Source organism: Podarcis tiliguerta, assembly GCF_965153285.1.
Source record: "Podarcis tiliguerta genome assembly, chromosome: 1".
NCBI classification, from domain to species: Eukaryota; Metazoa; Chordata; class Lepidosauria; order Squamata; family Lacertidae; genus Podarcis; species Podarcis tiliguerta.
The window spans coordinates 107552692-107571778 of NC_139534.1; the positions used below are offsets into that span (position 1 = coordinate 107552692).

At 41.3% G+C, this 19087-nt stretch overlaps 1 protein-coding gene across 33 annotated transcripts in view; it reads left to right on the forward strand.

Annotated features, from left to right (window-relative positions):
* The window catches only part of NRXN3 (neurexin 3), a 1187696-nt gene that overhangs the window by 1051196 nt on the left and 117413 nt on the right, over nt 1-19087 (forward strand). For 18 of the 33 annotated variants that reach the window (XR_014512831.1, XR_014512832.1, XR_014512833.1 and 15 more), the window contains 3 exons: nt 412-498; nt 7830-7886; nt 9661-9968. Coding sequence is in view for 30 of the 33 variants with exons in the window: in XM_083447305.1 (XP_083303431.1) it covers nt 412-498; nt 7830-7886; nt 9661-9968 (452 nt within the window). In the remaining 3 variants the exon portion in view is untranslated. The remainder of the gene's footprint in view (nt 1-411; nt 499-7829; nt 7887-9660; nt 9969-19087) is intronic. The other 15 variants (XM_083447320.1, XM_083447312.1, XM_083447321.1 and 12 more) reach the window with 2 other exon arrangements.

Below are 19087 nucleotides of genomic sequence, written 5' to 3' on the forward strand. Positions count from 1 at the left end.
TTGGGAATTGGCTAAATGGGGAGAGGCAGGCAAATGTAACCAATTATTCCTCTATCAGTGGTAATCATGCAAGGAATAGAAAAGGCACGATCTTTGTCTCAATGTTTTAATCACCTGATCTTCTAGAACTCCAGGAAATGAAAGGTTAACTATTCTGTACCACGCTAAAAGAATAACAGTGTAATTCTATGCATGTCTACGCAAAAGTAAGCACCACTGGGCCCAGTGGGACTTACTCCCAGGTGTAGGTGTATAGGATTACAGCCTTAATTACAGCCTTAATATACTTCTTCATGTTCTGTATATTTAAATACCTTCATAAATAAAAGCAAAGAAGCAAGCCTAGGATGTTTTTTTAACTATTTCATTGACTTTTCAGATTGTTTTTAAGCTGTTTTTTAAACTTTAAAGGCAACACTGATACTGCGTTCCAATTGGTAAAACAGAAAATCCCCTTCAAATATAACCGGCCCGTAGAGGAATGGCTGCAGGAAAAAGGTAACAGTTGTTAAAACTTTCATTTTAAATCCATTTGATTCTAAACCCTCATTTTTAAAGCCTGCAAATAAATGTTTCTTAAATTAGAATCGCCTGCTGCATAAATGACTCTTTTAATTTTCATTATAATTTGTGTCAACTTCCACCTGCCATATGTTGATAAATCATGCTATAATACATTGCTACTAAAAATGAAGTTAAAGGGACGGAATTCTAAGCTTGCAATCCAAAAGCAATGAAGAAAGAAGCAGAAATTAAAACACCACTTTAAACATAAATAGAAACAACCAAAGCAACAATATGTATTATGGCAATTTAACCACTGCATGAACTTTGTTTTTTTCCTCCCTAAAAACATATATATTTAAACTACATCTATATATTTAGCATCAAAGTTGCCTTAGAGGTTGTTTGGAAATCACTTCATTCAAGATTTTAAAAATCTCTTTAAAATATTTCAGGTGTGTGACTGCCCTAATCATTATAACATAGTTAATCTGTTTTGGGTGCCCACCCCCCACTAGTAATCCCCTAAGACAGCAATTCTGAATATTTATATATAAACTACAATAAAGGAAGAGAGTGAATGAGGTGGGTGTTATGTTAAATATGAATGAATCATATCTTAGAAACATAGAATTGTAGAGTTGGAAGGGGCCCCACGGGTCATCTAGTCCCAACTCCCCGGTTTTCAGATTATTCATTCACGCTGTTCCAATTATCCTTTTCCATGTGCTCTATGGAAAGTGTCCCCAAGGAAAGTTCTTCCCTATGCAGAACTCCTTCTGGAATTCTGCTGCACGTGGATAACGAGCAAATTACATGCAGATTTCCAGAATGGACTTGCAGATAATATTCCTGCAGCAGAAGTTGTGTGTGCATAAATGAGAAGAATAGTGATGCAGTGCCAAAGCATGGAAAGTTCATTTTTAAAAGGAGCTAGTTCTGGTTCAACATGTCCAGTTCAAGTTGGTTCCTTACAAAATGAACTAGTTTGGTTCATTTTTAGTTCAAGTTCATCCAAATTATCTCATTCAATTTTTTCATTCAGAATGTTACAAGTTGCTGTACTAAAATATAAAATACAGCAGAATGTAAATGGTTTCATTTATTTTCCCCAATGCTTTTATGATTTTTAAGCTTTAAGAGTCTAAAAGAGCAAAAAAAATATGAACTTAAAGATGCATTAGAAATCATCTTTGCCAAAATGAACTTCATTTCACATTCAGTTCACCTGGCATTTAGGGGAATTCCTTTCAGGAGCAGTTCAGAAATTTCTGAACTAATTCATTGAACTTAATTAAACTGAACTAGTTCATTCCAAGCCCAGTACTGTGTATCAAGCACTGCACATACTGTGTTGGAGACTGAACTCTGCACCCAACCTGATTTCCTTTTCAGAGCTTAAATGAGTCCAAAATTATGAAGTTCATGGAAATCTGAACCAGACTTTAATTTCTGTTTTTTTAAAAAAGAAAAGAAAGAAAAAGTATGTGGGGGTGACTGCTGTCTTCAGATCTATTTGTATCAGAGTATTTTAAAAAGAAGAGAAAAAATATTCACAAATTCTCCCCAAGTACTGAGTAAACATCTTGTTTACTTTTCTGTTGCTGAGCTGAACCTATTAATAGTTGTAGCTAGCCTAAAAACTGTGAGGTCCTAGAAGGACTTGGGTAATTGCAGCAAGACACGTTTGCTTAAAGTTTTTAACTTTAACTGATTTTAGTAAGGATTTTAGAGGAGAGATTGCCCATTAAACAGCTTATCAAGTAAGACATAGGGATAAAGAAAGAGGCCTCAGCCTCATTTGAGCAAAGCAAGAGGAAATTTGATTGGAGGAGATGGAAATTTAGTGTTGTGTAGATGATGTGCTCCAGTCAGGGCTCACATCTTACTTCTGTCATGAACCTAGCAGGTGATCCTTAGCAAGCCCCTATCACCTCTCTTGTGTAATATGGACATAATTAAGGCTAGTGCCAGTCTTGATGGGGCCCCTAACTGTTGCTCCCCCAAGCATGGGCTTACAAGGCAGCAGAGGCTGACTCTGGGGAGATGCCCGCCATCCAAATTTTCCATGATGTCTGAGAGCCATGCTACATTGGGCTCTGCAAGGCACTCTGAGAATTTGCCAGGTGGCTTACCAGACCCAGCCTCTGCTGTCAGATAACCCACAGCCAGGGTCATAGGTGGACAGAAAGACAAAAACAACATTGGCAAGCCTGGCCAGGGCACTTAGGTTCTGCCAGCGCCCCTAGAATGCCAGATATTGCTGCTGGAATAATAATACTGATCTCTACAGTGATATAACAACATGAAGTGCTCTAAACACCCTAAAACAGGCCCATACAATGTATCCCATGTTAAGCCCAGGTGCTTGACATCCCACTCTCTATCCAACCTTGCTCTAGTCCCAGGTAGGTAACAAAGCCAGTGTCTTTATTAAGCTCCTGGTTCCTGGGCTACCATGCATGCTTGGTGAGATGCCTTTCGCTTGGTGCATGGCCAGATGTGCCCCCCAAAAAACATTGCATAAATGCCAATTATTATCACTAAAAATGATTAATGTCTTGGTGATCTGACCCAAGTTCTTGAGAAATGATTTTTAAAAGTTAAAACCTTTTCAGACTAAAAAGTGGTTAACTTTGTTTTGCTAATCTCAAATAAAGTCCCTTTAACACTAATGATAATGCCAGCCTTGCTTTTGTTAAGACTAGTGCATGCCTGATGCTGTGATGAAGCTCATGTGCTTGAGAAACCCATCCTTGTTTTTAACATTTTTTTTCCCTTCTCTGTAGTTTTCACCATTGATTTGAGTCTTTCCCCCCCATTGCTTCCCCAAGCCTGAAATAAGCATGCCCAAGTGTTTTATATGTGTTTACCACCTTGGAATTCTGAAATTGATGTTTTTGCTTTTGTGTGGATGATGATGATGCTGATGATGAAGATGAAGAAGATGACAGTGCTTTGGGGGATTTTGTTTTGTTTTAAAAATCACATCAGAGCAGCGGGTTCTAAAGAAAACAGCAGCTCCTGAGATCTCTAACATTTCTAGGAAGCATGGGGGTGAGCTGGGCAGTTATTGATACATGTTGTCAGCGGAGAAAACAATCTGTCATAAGCATTTTGTAATATTTAGTGTATCATGCAACGGGATATATAATGTCAAGGTATTTTTTGATATTTCAGTTGCCACTATATATGAGAAACAGCAGGTGTGGGGGGGGATCACCCATTCACCCGCCTATCATTTATTCACTCATCTACACCTGCCTGCCCATCCAGTCATTCATTCATTTCCTAATGCATCAAGAAAGTCTTATGTCAGAAGACCTCGTAAAGATGATGAGTGCAAGGGTAGATAGCTATCAAAATGGAACATGATAAATTGATGGATGCCTGGATGGATGGATCAATCCATCGAGACAGACAGCACAGAGTATAACTCTCTGACAGATATAATGGACCTACAATGGAATCGTTTACAATTAACACAATGGATGCAATCCAGAGGAACGTAGGTGTCCTCGAGTCCCATTTCAATCAGTGGCACTTAAGTATTGTTAAGCACTTATGTGCCTTTGATTTCGAAGATACATAAGTGTGGGCAGGGGTAATTAAAAGAACTTTTCAAAGGAATGCCAGAGCTGTTTCTCCATGTGAAATAAAGCCATTGTGAGGGGTAGATGGAAAGATACAAAGATAACAAAATGCATAAGTGGGATTTACAGTTAAAATGGATTTCTGTTGTAATATTTAATCCTCTAGCAATACTACAATCCTATGCACATTTACTTGGGAGTAACCCCCAGTGAATGCATTGGGGTGCACTTCTGAGTAAACATGCCTAATGTGGTGCTGTGTTAATCAAACCACTTTACCAATTCAGTTTGTACAGTTTCAGAAAACGGGGAATAAGACCAATTCTCCAGTATGGTGATATCTCTGTAAGTGCAGTTTAGCTGGTAAACAGAAGTGAAATTAAAATTTATTTGGAACTACAGGTGCTTAGAGCAACTCAGTATATATGTTTGTGTAAGAGAGAGAATATGAAATCAGCTCCTGCAAGTTATAATTATACACTCACACTCACCCCCAATATTGGCTGTGATAAATTGAGGGGGTGGGAGGAATCACATGCCTCTACTGAAAGGTACATTGGAAACTAGGAAAAGGAAATCAGTGCCAATGCCCCAATTTGCAAAGGGAGATTTGGGCTACTGCATGGACCACCTGTGCCCTTACATTGCTGCCAGCAGTCTGCCTTCAAGGACACACTTCCCCTTTCATGCTTTCCCTTTCCTTGCAGAGCAGAAAGCATTAAGAGGCAATACTTGGAGATGCAAGCTCTGCAGATACCTGCTTATGCTGCTATTCTGTGAGTTGACCCAGATCAAGTAGCCATGGAGAGATCTGGGTAGCAGTGGAGTGCCCAGCCTGGAGCTGCTCAGTGTCCGTTATAGTAAGAGCAGCATCCAACACCAAGAGTAAATGCCTAATTTTGCATTATGGGAGAGGGACCATAAGCATGTTCTTGGTATCAGCCTAATGTGTTTTCCTCCTTGACCTGAAAGATCAGAGTGGGTAGTGAGATAATTCAAAAAATGTACGTATGCCTGTGTTTGGGGGGGGGGGGAGGATCAGTACTGTATATCATATGACTTATAATAGAATAGGTTGTTTGTTTGTTGCCCTAGAACGAAAGGGAGATCGCCATACACCCTTGCTGTCAATCAGCGGCTAGTGCTAGTATTCCACGTATGGCAGCTTTAGATAGAAAGCTGCTTAGCCAGAATAAAGGCTTGTTGTAGGCTTAAACCCAAAATCCAGCTGAGTGCTATGAACTGGACTGATGCATTCGCTAGTGCAGTTGGTGTTCTGATGAATAGTTGTTTCAGATTTGTCCTGACATCTTGTCAATTGCAAAACCAGATTACACAGATGTTTGTGGATTCTTAACCAGATCAAAACTTAAAGAATTAAACTTCACAGGGAAACCTAATAAAGCATTTGCAAGCAAACGCTTTCCTCTTTTGTGAGCCATGTCAATCAGGACAGGAGGAGGAATTCAGAAGCCACGTAATTTGAATGCACTGCACCATGCGGATTAGCTCCTGATCACCTCATTGGTGTATTTGAAACGGAGAGTATCTTTGCAACAACAACAAAAGGTTTACTTTGGAAGAATGATATTCGCAAAAGTAGGTGAAAGAGGAGATAGAGGTCTGGCGTGACATTTCAGCTATGCATGCTTCCTCTCTACATTTTTCTTTCTTTTTGCCCATTGTTTTCCACTTGACCATTCAAGCAGAGACGCCTCGCTCAAGAGTTTGAAGTTAGGAGTAGGTCTCCCTAGAGATTTATCCTTGGTTTTTGTAGCAAACACACATGTTCAGTGTCAGTGCTACATTATAAAATGTAGCTGTGCAGTGCATTGCATGCCTCATGTTCAGCTCCTGAACTCAAAGAACCCATAACTCAAGAGGGAGACATAACATACTTCACATATTTATTTATTTTTGAATTAGTTCATCTTCTTAGAGTAGATATCTCTAAAATGTTAGAACAATGTGAATGCTTACACTTCTAATGAAACGGAAAATGACAGCATAGAAGAGGCCTTCTCATTTACTTGAAGAAGGAGAAAACAAAACATAAAGAGGCTTTGTCTACTTAATTCTCATTTAGTTGCTCTTTCTCACTATTTAGCACTCTAAGTGCTTCATGCCAACTAAGATGGAGTGGAAGGAGTTCTTCAGGAAAAAGTAAGATCTGCAGCCTGTCCTTGGTACATTCAGCTGTGTCTTTGCCCTAGTTTTGCAACAAAATTGGCCTGGGGTAAGGGCAAATCTTATACTGGACCCTGTATTTCAGAAGAAGGCCACTTCTATAGTAGCTATATTCCATCTGCAACAAGAAGTTCAGCAAATGCCACTCAGAAGATGCAGCTAAGAGGAACACTGAGCAAATGCAGTCCCCTGCCCCATAACTGCTAGATACAGAACATTATATACCCCCTGCAATCTCCCCATCCTCTAAGGATCTCTGACCAGTATATCTATTTTTGCCCGATTCTCCCATCTTTTCAGAGCTATTAAATGAACAGAAAGCACGGATGGAATCTGACAACTCTGCTTCTGCTTTCATCTCACATGAGGGATGCACATCTAGAGGGGCCTCAAGTTAGCTTTTACTTTGTTAGGGGACGATAGAAGGTGGAATGCTCTGGGGTAATAATTTGGTCCACAAGTGAGGAAATGGGGAGAGAAAGAGGAGGAGAAGCACTGGGCATTGTAATGTGCAATACCACCATTTTCTCTAGTTTAGACAGCACTCTCACCCAGACTCAGATGAGCTGAAGGAAGCATTTACACTGAATATAAAGGGGCCTGCAGATTTGGGCGGCTTCAGAGACTCCACAATTCCTCAGAATGTGCCTTGCCGTGTGTGCAGTTCCTCAAAAGAGAGCTTATTTTCCTCAGAAATTTGCAGATTCAGATGGGTTGCAAGACTTGTGCAAGCCAAATTAGAAGGCCAAGTTCCATGGCAAATTTTGGAAAAATCCTGCGATCAAAACATTTGTTTATGGCAGGCCCACCTCTGCTTTAAGCAGAGACTGGAAGTGGATAAGTATCTGTCTCGGTTGACGTTCCCACAGTGGGATGGATATGAGAATGCAAGTTTCAGGGAGAAAATGGGATGATATGGTACTCCCAAAAGAGGGAATCTGTGAATTGAATTGTAAGGCCTATTTTAATGAGAGCCCATCATAGTTTTCCATGTGATAACTGCAGCTATCATGTCATTACTTGAAAGAAATTGCTACGAACAGAGCCATATTATTACAATCATCTCCACTATCTAATAATGGCTGATAAAGTAGATTGAAATTACCACTGAGACAATTATTTTTATATTAAAAAAAATGAGTCCTGCAAAAATTGCTATTCTTCCATACATAGTGTCCCAGCACTAAAACTACACGTAACACATCTGCACTGTGAGGAAAGCAGTGAGGGGACAGTTATGAGGGGAGAAAGGAAAATTGTTCTGCTTTCAAAGACAGAATATCTCAATCCTTACCATTTTTTTATTTATTGTTTTTTACATCTGTACACTAACCCATCTTGGTCCAGTCTCTCTCTATATATGTATATTTTATTGCAATAGCACAAGGGGATGTGCACCTCACCATCTCAAACTGCAGGAATTTCACATACATACCTACTTTGCTTGGTTAGCTAGGGTCCTCCTTGGGGAATAGGAACTCCTTTCAGATACATTTCTTCTCTTGTCCCCATTCTCTTCCCCATTATCCATCCTGTCACCATTAGATGATGCAACAGCGCATCACCACTTGACTTCGAGACCTGCCACGACGACCAAAATTGGTGAGCTCCCCTCGTATTCTGATCTACTTTAACCACTGACTATGAGGGAATGGAAAGTGGGGTTTAGGTGCCCTGCTACATGGGGGACTTGAGGAAAAAAGTGGTTAGTGTGCAGCAGAGAAGGAGGGAGGGGAGGGAAATGGGCATGTGTGTGTAAATGTGGGGAGAAATGGATTGGATGATTGAATACTGCTTTGTCTTCTGAAACATGGCCAGTGTGATTCTTTGCTCAACAGCCAATTGCATTTAGTACATCCTAAGACTGCATTCTGACCAAGGATATAAAATAAATCCAGGGTGAGTTCATACTGGGTTTATCATGTGAAAATTGTAGTTGTTATTTTTCTAACTGAATATGTGGAAATACCATGAACATGAATCACACTTCTTCATCACCTCTGGCAATTGCCTTCCTATGATGAGAGGAATGAGACAGAAGGAGAGATGTCTATCAAAAGTTCACATTGCCTGTTAAACTAATTGTGTGAACTCACCCTTGATTTGTAGGTGGGAAAATAATTATTTCTCGGATCTATACTGACTGGAAATGCTGCATACTCCCTGCCTTTCTTTAAAAAAAAGGTTAGGAAGCACACTTCTGAGATCTCAAGGAACTTAGTTGTGTTCACTATACAGTAGTTCTCAATGTGCCTCATAGGTAGATAACAACAGCCAGTAGTCCTGGGCCAAATCTGGCCTCCTGAGGTGTCTCACCCCTTCTCTCCCTGAAGGAAGAGAGGTGTGTGGAAATACTGGTGGTTACTTTGTATATTGTGGGACTTACTGGCAGCTCACTTGGGGCTTTGGCTTGCCACTTTATGCCCCTTCTCAAAGTGACCCGCCAGTAAAAACTACATGTACGTAGATCAAAGCCTAGGTCTCACTGAGGTAGTGAACCTGTGTCTGACAACCAATGCTTCTAACTGTAGGTGTGGGCTCTCATATCAGGGAGAAGGCTACTGGAAACCTTCTCCCCAACATTTAGTTTTCTATGTGGAGAGAATTGTTTTGTATAAAGGAATAGTAAACGATGTGATTTTTCCCACCTGCAGTGTGAAGTGGTACACAGCTCTGACACAGTTTTACTGTGAGAACTAGGCCCAAACTCATAGGGTTGTTTATGTGCACTAATTCAGCATTGACACATATTTTCTCTTCCACAGCAAATATGATCCAAAAATTGTATTAAATCTAACCTTTATTTAAAACAAGATTCTATCTTCCACAGCTGTAGCTATTATAAGTTTCAAGGAGTCATGCGTATGTCCATCTCTTAGCACATATCTGTGTTCTGTTCATCTTTTGCCAAATCACAGGACAGGACTGAATCTCTGCTCTGTCCATTCAAGGATCCAGGTTTTGTTTTTGTTTTTACATTCTGGAGAGGGCAAAAAACTAAGGAGGTTTTGATGTTCTGGCTTGGATTAAACTCTCCCAAGTTCCCAAAACAATATGTAAAGAGTTGGATTTTTAAATTTGAAATGAAAACAAGGTTTGGGTAAAATTTCTCCTGAATGTGCTTATTTTTACGGGAAGAAGACCACAAAGATCTGGATCCATTGTTTTGTTGTTCAGGCTTATCATGATTTGTGGCACATCGGGACAGCTATTTATGGTACTGCATTCCTGCCATTTAATCACCACAATTGCCATCACCACCACATCAGAAAACCTGCTTCGAGCTTTGGTCCATTTCAGCCAGGACTCAAGGGTTTTAAAAAGGGGAAATATTCCTGCCAATAATGTTATTCAACCCCCCCCCCCCTTCACTTAGGACGACAGTTAACGATCTTCAACACCCAGGCGCAAATAGCCATTGGAGGAAAAGATAGAGGGCGTCTCTTCCAAGGCCAGCTCTCCGGTCTCTATTACAATGGTTTGAAAGTGCTGAACATGGCAGCAGAGAGCAGCCCCAACATCAAGATCAATGGAAGTGTCCGGCTGGTGGGAGAAGTGCCATCCATCTTGGGAACTGCACCTACAACCTCCATGCCACCAGAGATGTCTACAACAGTCATGGAGACCACCACTACTATGGCCACTACTACAACCCGAAGAAACCGCTCCACACCTACCATTCAGGTGAGTCATTTGAAGTCTCTATAGCTGGCTTGTGTTTTCTCAAATATATCTTAGGGCCAGATTCTCTCTCTCTTTTTTGTTTATGTTTTTTTTCCTGATTTTATCTAAAGTTAAAATTCAGCACAGAACCTGTTCACTCTCAGTTTCCATCTGTGATACTGTTTGACCCACTCATTAAGTTAGCGTTGGTTGCTCCTGTGTGGAGAACAAGATATGAACTTCATAAATCTGTGGAATTTGATAATGGAAGACCACGATGGTAGATTCTGGAAAGCCAGTGCAGATTAGTGTTCCTCATGTGTGCTGTTTCTTCTTTAGTGGCAAAGTTTTTAATAGTGTGGATTGGGTTGCCCAAGCTGAGTTTTTCTTCATTCCTGTTTTTAACAATATTAAATAATAATAATATTTAAAGTGGAATATTAATATTAAAGTGGAAATTGTCAGATGGTTGCTTTCAGAGTCTGGGGCTCATTCAATCAGGTGCTTTTGAAATCTCTGATAGCCCTTATTGTCATGGAGGTATATATTTTTCTCTGACTACAGCTTCGTTAAGCCCTTTAGGGCTTAATAAACTCTCAATATATCTTTTCAATAATTGCAGACAGAAAATAATCTACAGATCAAATATAATTGCCTTGATGAAGCAGCAGTAGACTGTGTTCTTCCCCAAGTACAAATGAGATTCTTCTGAATAATAATTATTGATTGCTTGATCTGCTTTCTTTGTCTGCGTTGAGTAGAACAGAGAGCTCACCAGGCATTTCACAGAGACCTTCACATGTATAAAGGTAAAGGTACCCCTGCCCGTACGGGCCAGTCTTGACAGACTCTAGGGTTGTGTGCCCATCTCACTCAAGAGGCCGGGGGCCAGCGCTGTCCGGAGACACTTCCGGGTCACGTGGCCAGCGTGACATCGCTGCTCTGGCGAGCCAGAGCCGCACACGAAACGCCGTTTACCTTTCCGCTAGTAAGCGGCCCCTATTTATCTACTTGCACCCAGGAGTGCTTTCGAACTGCTAGGTTGGCAGGCGCTGGGACCGAGCAACGGGAGCGCACCCTGCCGCAGGGATTCGAACCACCATCCTTTCGATCGGCAAGCCCTAGGCACTGAGGCTTTTACCCACAGCGCCACCCGCGTCCCTTTCACATGTATAGAGGTGTCTTATACCTGCACAATAGAATTTATTGGATCATATGGTCCTTTCATTCGTAATGTGGTTTATTTCTAATTAGCTCATCTAATTGAATGGTTCTTTTCCAGTCCAAGCCATCAATAGCTTTTGTTTCCCTTTTTTGAGTTGTGCTTCCCCACAATGGTAATGCACCATTGCCCAAACATTTGATCTTGTTCCTGGACCTTCATGGCTATGTCAGTTCTCTCCACCAGTAAAAACAACTTGACTCAGCAAGGCAGGACTATGTCAGATCATAATCAGGGTCTCAAATGTTGCTGAAAGTGTGACATCAAATGCTAAATGCTGCTTTATTTCTCCTGGTTGCTTGTCAAGGCTCTACATCTTTTGCTCGCTGAAAAATCAGGTGGCTATGAATCAGTTCTAATTATTAGCTTCATTTGATGGTGTGTTATATAAAGGCCTCAGGTAAAGTCACCCACCTTGAAATTGGACTGCAAATAATTCAGATGGATTTTGTCATATTTGGAATGTGGTTCTTATACATTCTGGGAAAATGAAACAAAATGCAAGCCAGGTTTCCCCCTTCGTTAGCTCATGCAGGGCCAGCCTCATGAGATCTCGCCAGAAGCCGCTACTGCACAATGCCGGTGAGCAAAGCTTCTGTGGTGGTGGGTGGCAGAGGTGAAACAGGATGTGTCGTTCCTGAGTTAATGCTCTAATCAGAGTCTGTAAAGATTTTTTTGAGTCTATTCTGATGGAATTATATCAGTCTGTTGCGAGGTCACTGAAATATTTCATGAAACAGGCCCACCTAGATTATTTCTCAGAGGGTTTTTGACCTAATCTACATGTCAACTTGTTGAGCTGATTAAGTCATTATGTTCTTGAGAAAGCATCAAGGTGATTTAATACAGTGTAAACTGGCCTCTAAAAACATGGTTAGAGCAATGATTTCCTGGATGCACTCACACAACGAATGGTCTCATCTTGGCTTATATTAAAGCAATAACTCTTGACACTTCACTCTTTCCATTGAAAGGAAGATAAAAGTCAATATGCACCTCCATTACAACTCACTGTGTCTCAAGAGCAGGTCAATTTATTGTTATCGCAGTGCAAGACGGTTCTTGCTTCCTTTCAGTCACTCAACTGAGTTGTTCAACTCCATTTGTGTAAGCTGTATCCTATACAGACTCAGCACCAACAAGAAACTCAAACATCACACCTCCCCTGACGTACCGATTATTAAAATTAAGAAACAATTTGGGGGGAACCTTTTTTTGTTGTGCTTTGGCACCGAGTGGCTTGTGATTCTGTTGCCTGTGGGGGGAAGCACTGGTCACTGCTGTAATTTTTTTTAGGACCAGCAATCTCTTCTATCCCTACTACAACAACAACAACACACACACCCATTATCCAGAATGTCTGAACTTCCAGGGCAAGGGAGACAATCCAAAATGACAGTTGGAAGCTACTTATCACTAGAGATGAAAAATTGTTAGGATATTTTCCCTTGATGATCCCATTTTATGGGTCTTGATTGGCCAAGAAGGCAGAGGTTTATTTAGCTATCCTCTCTTGCACTTGTTACCATACCAGCTGAAGGTACAAGGACCCAAACAAATGTGGTTTAAATAACTGTTAGGTCATTTTATTACACTGTATTCATTCATTCATTCATTTATTCTCTAATAGCACACTGCAGATCTATGTGTATCTACTTCTCTTTTGCCTGATTCAAATGTAAAGAAACAGCCCACAAGCTTTGCTATTTGAATGGGGGTTCACAGTTGGGTGGGATTCAAATGTCTCAATGGTCATCCATGCAAATAAACGCAACTCACTTCTCGACATAGAATACTAAAATCTGAAGGAGTTTTGGCCTAGCTTCCTCTCTCTTACAAGCTAGTACTTTGTGCACACATTAAGGTTCTAAATCACATGGGGGCAGACTTCATGGGTAGAGCTGCCTTCATGCTGCTTCCTGCTTCATGCTGCTGCTCAGCCCCAATGCATGGAGGGCAGTGGAAGAGAGCTATCAGGAACATTATGGAGAAAGCATGGCCACCAAATGATGCTTCGCTCTCCCCTTCATACAATGGGAGATGCATTGGGAGATCTGAATAGGAGTAATGTTCTGGCCTCAAAACATGCCAGCTAGTCAAACTTCTTTTGGAAGGGAAAATTTGTAAAAAAAATATGTGATCTATATATTGCTTGAACTCCAAGGAGCTCAGGGTGGCACCTATAGTTTTCCTCTGCAATTTTTCCTTCTAACAACCCTGTGAAGTAGGTTAACCTGAGAGTGAGTGTGTGGCCCAAGGTCTCTTAGCATAGGAACCAACTCCTAGGAACTGTGGGGGCTTCAGCCTCCACAATAAAATATTTGAGGGGGCAGGGTTCCCCCAAAGTTGATGGGCATTCCCATTTAAATGGTGTGTGTGCACTGCGTCAAGTGATCAATTATGTAGGGTGTGTTGAGAGCAGTAAGGAGTTAAACTGCTTAGGGTGGGGCTTACCTGGGCCCCCACAATATTTTATTCAAATTGGTACCCAATCCATATTTTTATTTAAATCAACCTTGACAAAACAATCTGAACATCAAGCAGCTAGCAAACATCGAGGTGGGGCAACTCAGCCAGCCCCACCCTTTCCCTCTATCAGCAGTGATTGTATATAGGGGGTGGGGTGGGGGGGGGCATTGATGCAAAATGTCCCTATTTTCATCTGAAAAATGTTGGAGGGGATGTAACAAGTAACATGATGCACATCTGGGCAGAGATATGTAGTGTTCTGTTTAACCCTGGAGCCTGTACTTGCTTAAGCTGATAGAAATTGGTTTAGTCCAAAGAAATTGGTTTAGTCCAAAGTTCACTTTGCCTACTTGTGATTTCTTGTTTGTTTCACTCCATTTAATGAAGCACGTTTGCTTCTGACTAACAGAGCTGCCTACCGACCCTTAGTAAAAGTGCCACTTTGACCCCCTGACACATAAGTTTGCTCTGTATTCAAGCTCGGGTCTGTTCGGAAACGGCATGTGTTGTATTAAATTACTCTTACAGACCTCAGGGCCCTGACACACCAGCTTCTCTCGTATTAACAATATCCTCTTTGGGAATTCCACTTTGCCTCACTGCTGTGCATAGAACACGGAGGCATATGGCTATCGTTCACTTAAATGCTTCTACTTTTAACTCGGGAATGTCCTGGAGTGCAGGGCTGCTGCTAGATTAGGGCTGTCTCACATCCAAAATGAGAGATGTGTTGTTATTTCTATCAGGCTTGTTCTCGACAGATGCCTTGTTTCTGTTGTTGAGCTTTTTGAACTTTACCTGACTAGCCTTCTTAATCTGTCTGGTTGGTCAGACCTGGTGTTGATGACACACAGCACAATAACTCCTCTATTCTGAGCCCCCTTTTTTTCATTGACACCTGGGGTAGCAACCCTTTTCTATGGTTTTTGTTTCCAGTATTTATATTTTTGACAGTTCAGCTGCCATCAGCTGATATTTACAATCTACAGATATGGGTTCTTTGTGCTCCACTTATGGTGGAGGGATGGTGTTAAAATATAGGGCTTTCTCAATGGTTGACCCATCGTTGTGGCACAACATGCTCTGTGAAGAGTGGGAGAACTTCCTTTCTAGTGGCTGGTGAACTCTTTTTTGGGGGGGCAGGCTTTTGGCTACTAAGTGTTTCCTTTTAAGGCTGTTTGGTTCCTGCCTCTGTTGTATTTTTGTACCTTAACTGAATGTATTGTTTTATATGATAATGTGATTTTAATGTGTTGTCAGCTGTACTGAGTTGTGCATAGGCACTAGAATAGCAGGATAGGAAAATGTATATAAATAATAACAACCTCTGTTTGAGCTGAACTAAATATTACGACAAATAAATTAATACACTGCATTCAACAAATTGTGTTTGTCCAAAATGCCCTAAATCCAGAACATTCCTCAGCAAAATCCAAGGAACTGGCTGTGAACAGTCAAATGAAAACAAATGAATTCAACACTGACTTGAATCCGTTTAGATTTCATGTACTCAATCATGTGGTGTCAAGGGACCAAAAATAGAATTCTCCAGTAAAATTAATATAAATTGTAACATGAAAAGTGGTTGTTGATTTCAGTTCTAGTTTCCACTGATGACAATTTTTTGAAATGAAACCCACAAAATGCACTTCACCTTTGGGTTTTATTAAATTCATTTTCCTGAATCGTAAATGCTGAAGCTAAAGCATTTGTAAAGCCAAATGCTTGCTGAGTAGTCACTTCATAGTTGAGCTGAACAGATTTGATTAAATTTGTAAATATTTAAGCTTCGATATGCTTAGTAAGGACTATTGGATCTGTGTGAAGCCAAGAATGGACTAGTTAAACATGAATGGATGCCAAGGGTGAATGCAAGGGCTCCTTCTCGTCATCAAAAAGGATCAAGATCCATAGGCAGAATAGTGGGAAAAGGATCAAGATCCATAGGCAGAATAGTAGTTCTTGCTCATTCCCCTCTTCCCCCTCAACCTATTGCTCTACCTCTCATTCTGCTCTGGATGGTTCTCTAACCTTCCAGATCAAATTTTCAGGGGGTGGAGGGGACGTTGGTCGGAAATACTTCCCCATTTCCACAGATAGTGGATAGAATGATGGATTTCGACCCAGACTTGAGTTCAGCCTCCACTAAGCTGTGAACTTCACTGTGTCGTATTGGGCCTGGGTAAGATCACACATGGCCTAGCCTACCACATTGTATTGCTGTATATATGGTAGTCCTTGGAAGAATGGTAGAATAGAAATGTAATAATAAACAACTCTGAAAGAAAGGAGGAAAGATATCATTGATTAATGTCAGTGAGCCTCCCCATTGGTTTAGTTAGGGTTTGATCAGTGGAGTGCTTGGGGATCCATCCTTTTACCAGCGTCCAGCACAGTTGCCTAGCTGCATTTTGTTTAGGCTGAGGGCCATAGGATTTTGATTCAGAACTTCCCATAAGACAGTGCTCTCGCAGCACTTTCTTTTAGGCATGCCTTGTGATGGAACACAGCAGAGAAGATTTGTCAGTATAATTAGCCTCTAACTGTCAGGGAAAGAAAAATACACTTGTCTCCTCTTGCGATTGCCAAGGTACTTTCTTTTTCACTCTTAAGAAAATAATTTTTGGAGAAGGAAATTGGCCTCTAATTTACTCATTGCTTGTTATGAGTCTCCAGTGACATTTTCATCCACTGACTGCAAAGCACTAAAAGAGAAAAAAATATTAAGGAACTTGAAAGCCCCAGCTTTCTGTCTTACTTCACACAAGCCCGTTCATATGACATAAAATTGTCTTTTCTTCCCCTCCTACCTTTTATTGTTGTTCAAATTTTTATGTCATATGCAAAACAATTGGCCCCACAATCACAGACATTTACACTGGGGTTATCAGTGCAACACCATGATTTGTGATGTTCTACTGGCACAATGGTTGGTACATACTTGTCTTATGTGTATGTTTTTATGGGGCAGCAATGAGGATGACAACACATCTCAAAGGCAAAGATGGGTAAAAGGAATATTGTATTGGCCCAAATATAAGACAAACCCACAAATAAGCCGCACCTTTAAAATTCAAGGCATATTTGCGGGTGCGACACACCTCCCGGCACTACCGCCCTGGATGGAGGGCGGCCAGCGCTAGATTCTGAGTGTGCTGTGTGCCCACCTCCCAACACTACCATCTCTGGACACTACCTCCCCAAGCCGGCGCTGGGGGAGGCTTGGGAGCAGTGGGTGGTTTGTGTGCCATTGCCCCACACTCCTGGGCTGCTCCCTGTGAGGGTGTAGCCATGCCACTTTGCCAGCAGCCTCCCCCCCTTCCCCCTTCCTTACAGCGGCTCAGGGAAGGCTCGGGAAATGTGGCTGGGACGGGTACCGTTGTCCCACACCCCCAATGGCCCGATGGCCCTCGTGGGCAGCTGTTTCAGCAGTGATACCGTAAGGTTGCGAATATAAGCCACACTTTAACTTTTTACAATTGGAATTTGGGGGGGGGAGAGAAGTGTGGCTTATATTCGGGCCAATACGGTATATATCTAGGTGGAAGATAAGAACTCTCTTCAAGCATTCAAAGAGGCTTAATGTGGGGAGTGAGTGTGCACACACCAGCCCTTTTCCAGTGTCCATGAGCATGTGCATTCCATCCTTGATCTTTCTGGAAGGTATTAAGGGAACTAGTAAGGACTTTTAGTTGCCCATGCACAGGACTCCCTATGAACAGGAACTCTGCCCTATCATGGTGCAATCCAGGAAGTTGTTGCTAGAGTATTATCCAGTTAGAACCCTCACACATTCTCCTGAATGCTTGAATAGGGTTAGGGAGTTCTAAGCCGGGATTGTTATTGTTGACAATTTCCCTCCCATTGGGGAAAATTGGGAAGGAAATGAAAAGGAGAGAGTTAGACAGGCTCTTGACCTTGCCTAACTTTCTCCTCTATTGGACCCAAGTTGCTTCCTGATCCCACTGTGGCAAGCCCCAGCATGCCCCCTTTCTGGGCCTACAGATGCCAGAGCTCTGATGCCAATTTGGCTAAGGTAACAGAAGATCTGGCAATGGTGGGGACGGGAAGATCCAACATAATATATCTCTTTCCAACGCTGAAACTCTTTTTCCAAGAGCACTGGGAATAATTCAGTGCCATGATCTTCTGATCATTTCATCATTTCTACTTGCCAGACAGAATGATCACCCCTCTCACCCACTGTATATTAGGTATGTTGCCTTGGCAATCAGTAAATTGTTCTATATGATTTCACTGGTTAGCATTCTGTATGTTGCCTGCTTACTGTTCTGAGAAGCATTTGGAAGTTCACTCATGTTCTCAAATGTGTTTCTGGGATAATACGCAGTAATTTTACAAAGTTTATCTACTATGACAATAATGTCGGTGTGGGGACAGTATGTGGTTTGCATTCAGAGGGGATGCCATCTTGTCTTCAGGCAGCAGAATGTCTTCTGCCAACCCTGATCCAGATATGTGAATATGAACATAAGAAGTTGCCTTAGACCTCTGGTCCTTTGAACATAGAATTATCAACTGTGACAGATATCAACTGTCCAAGGTTCCAAACAATGTATTTCTCAGTCCTCGTACTAATGCCCTGTAACTGGGGATGTCAGGATTGGAGCCTGGTTTCAACTGGAAAAGAATAAGCATATACCCAAAGTGATTGCCCTTTGCTTCATTGCTGTTCATTTGGGCCCATTCCTGCAGAGGAATCTGCTAGGCACTATCTCACTATAGTGTAGAAGCAATTGTGAATGAGTAAGTATGTGGGTGGATGTTTTGGGCCCTGGAAAATACAAGTGACATTATTTATATGGCAAATTATCTCAAATGTATATATTTGAAAACATTTGATAATCTGTGTGATGAGAGAGAGGGTAAAGTATGATATGCAAGTTGGCCCAAAAGCTGTTAGTTGTGTGAGTAATCACAATTTGAAATTCAAGTTTTTTTGACAAGCGTATGGCATGTTTCTGGAGCCAGTTTGCTTTCCAAATGCAATTACAAGTTTGAACGTCCTCTGGTATTCGGCAACAGCCTGTTAAAATCTGCTACTTTGGAAGTGGGGGGAGAGGCGGGAAATGCCTATGTGAAACTATATTCTTTGCAGAAGGCATAGATAAAAATATGTATAAATGCAGGCAAATAAATGCCCTAGAGTGCAGAGACTTTAAACACATACTTCATAGTCGTAGACAAGTTATGATAACTAGAATAGCAGATCACGTGAATTGGCAAAAAAAAAAAAAAAAAAAAAAAAATGGTTCCGTTTTATTTTTTTTCAATTTTAAGCACGGGAGGGTTTAGTTTGTGCTGTAGGTTCATCAGGGCCCAGCCCTAGCATTTTTTGTTAATGCCAGGCTTCAGCTGTGGAACATATGAAGTATGAACAGATGAATGCCCTTGGGGAAGTGCAGTTTCCATCTTCTTCACCATGGAA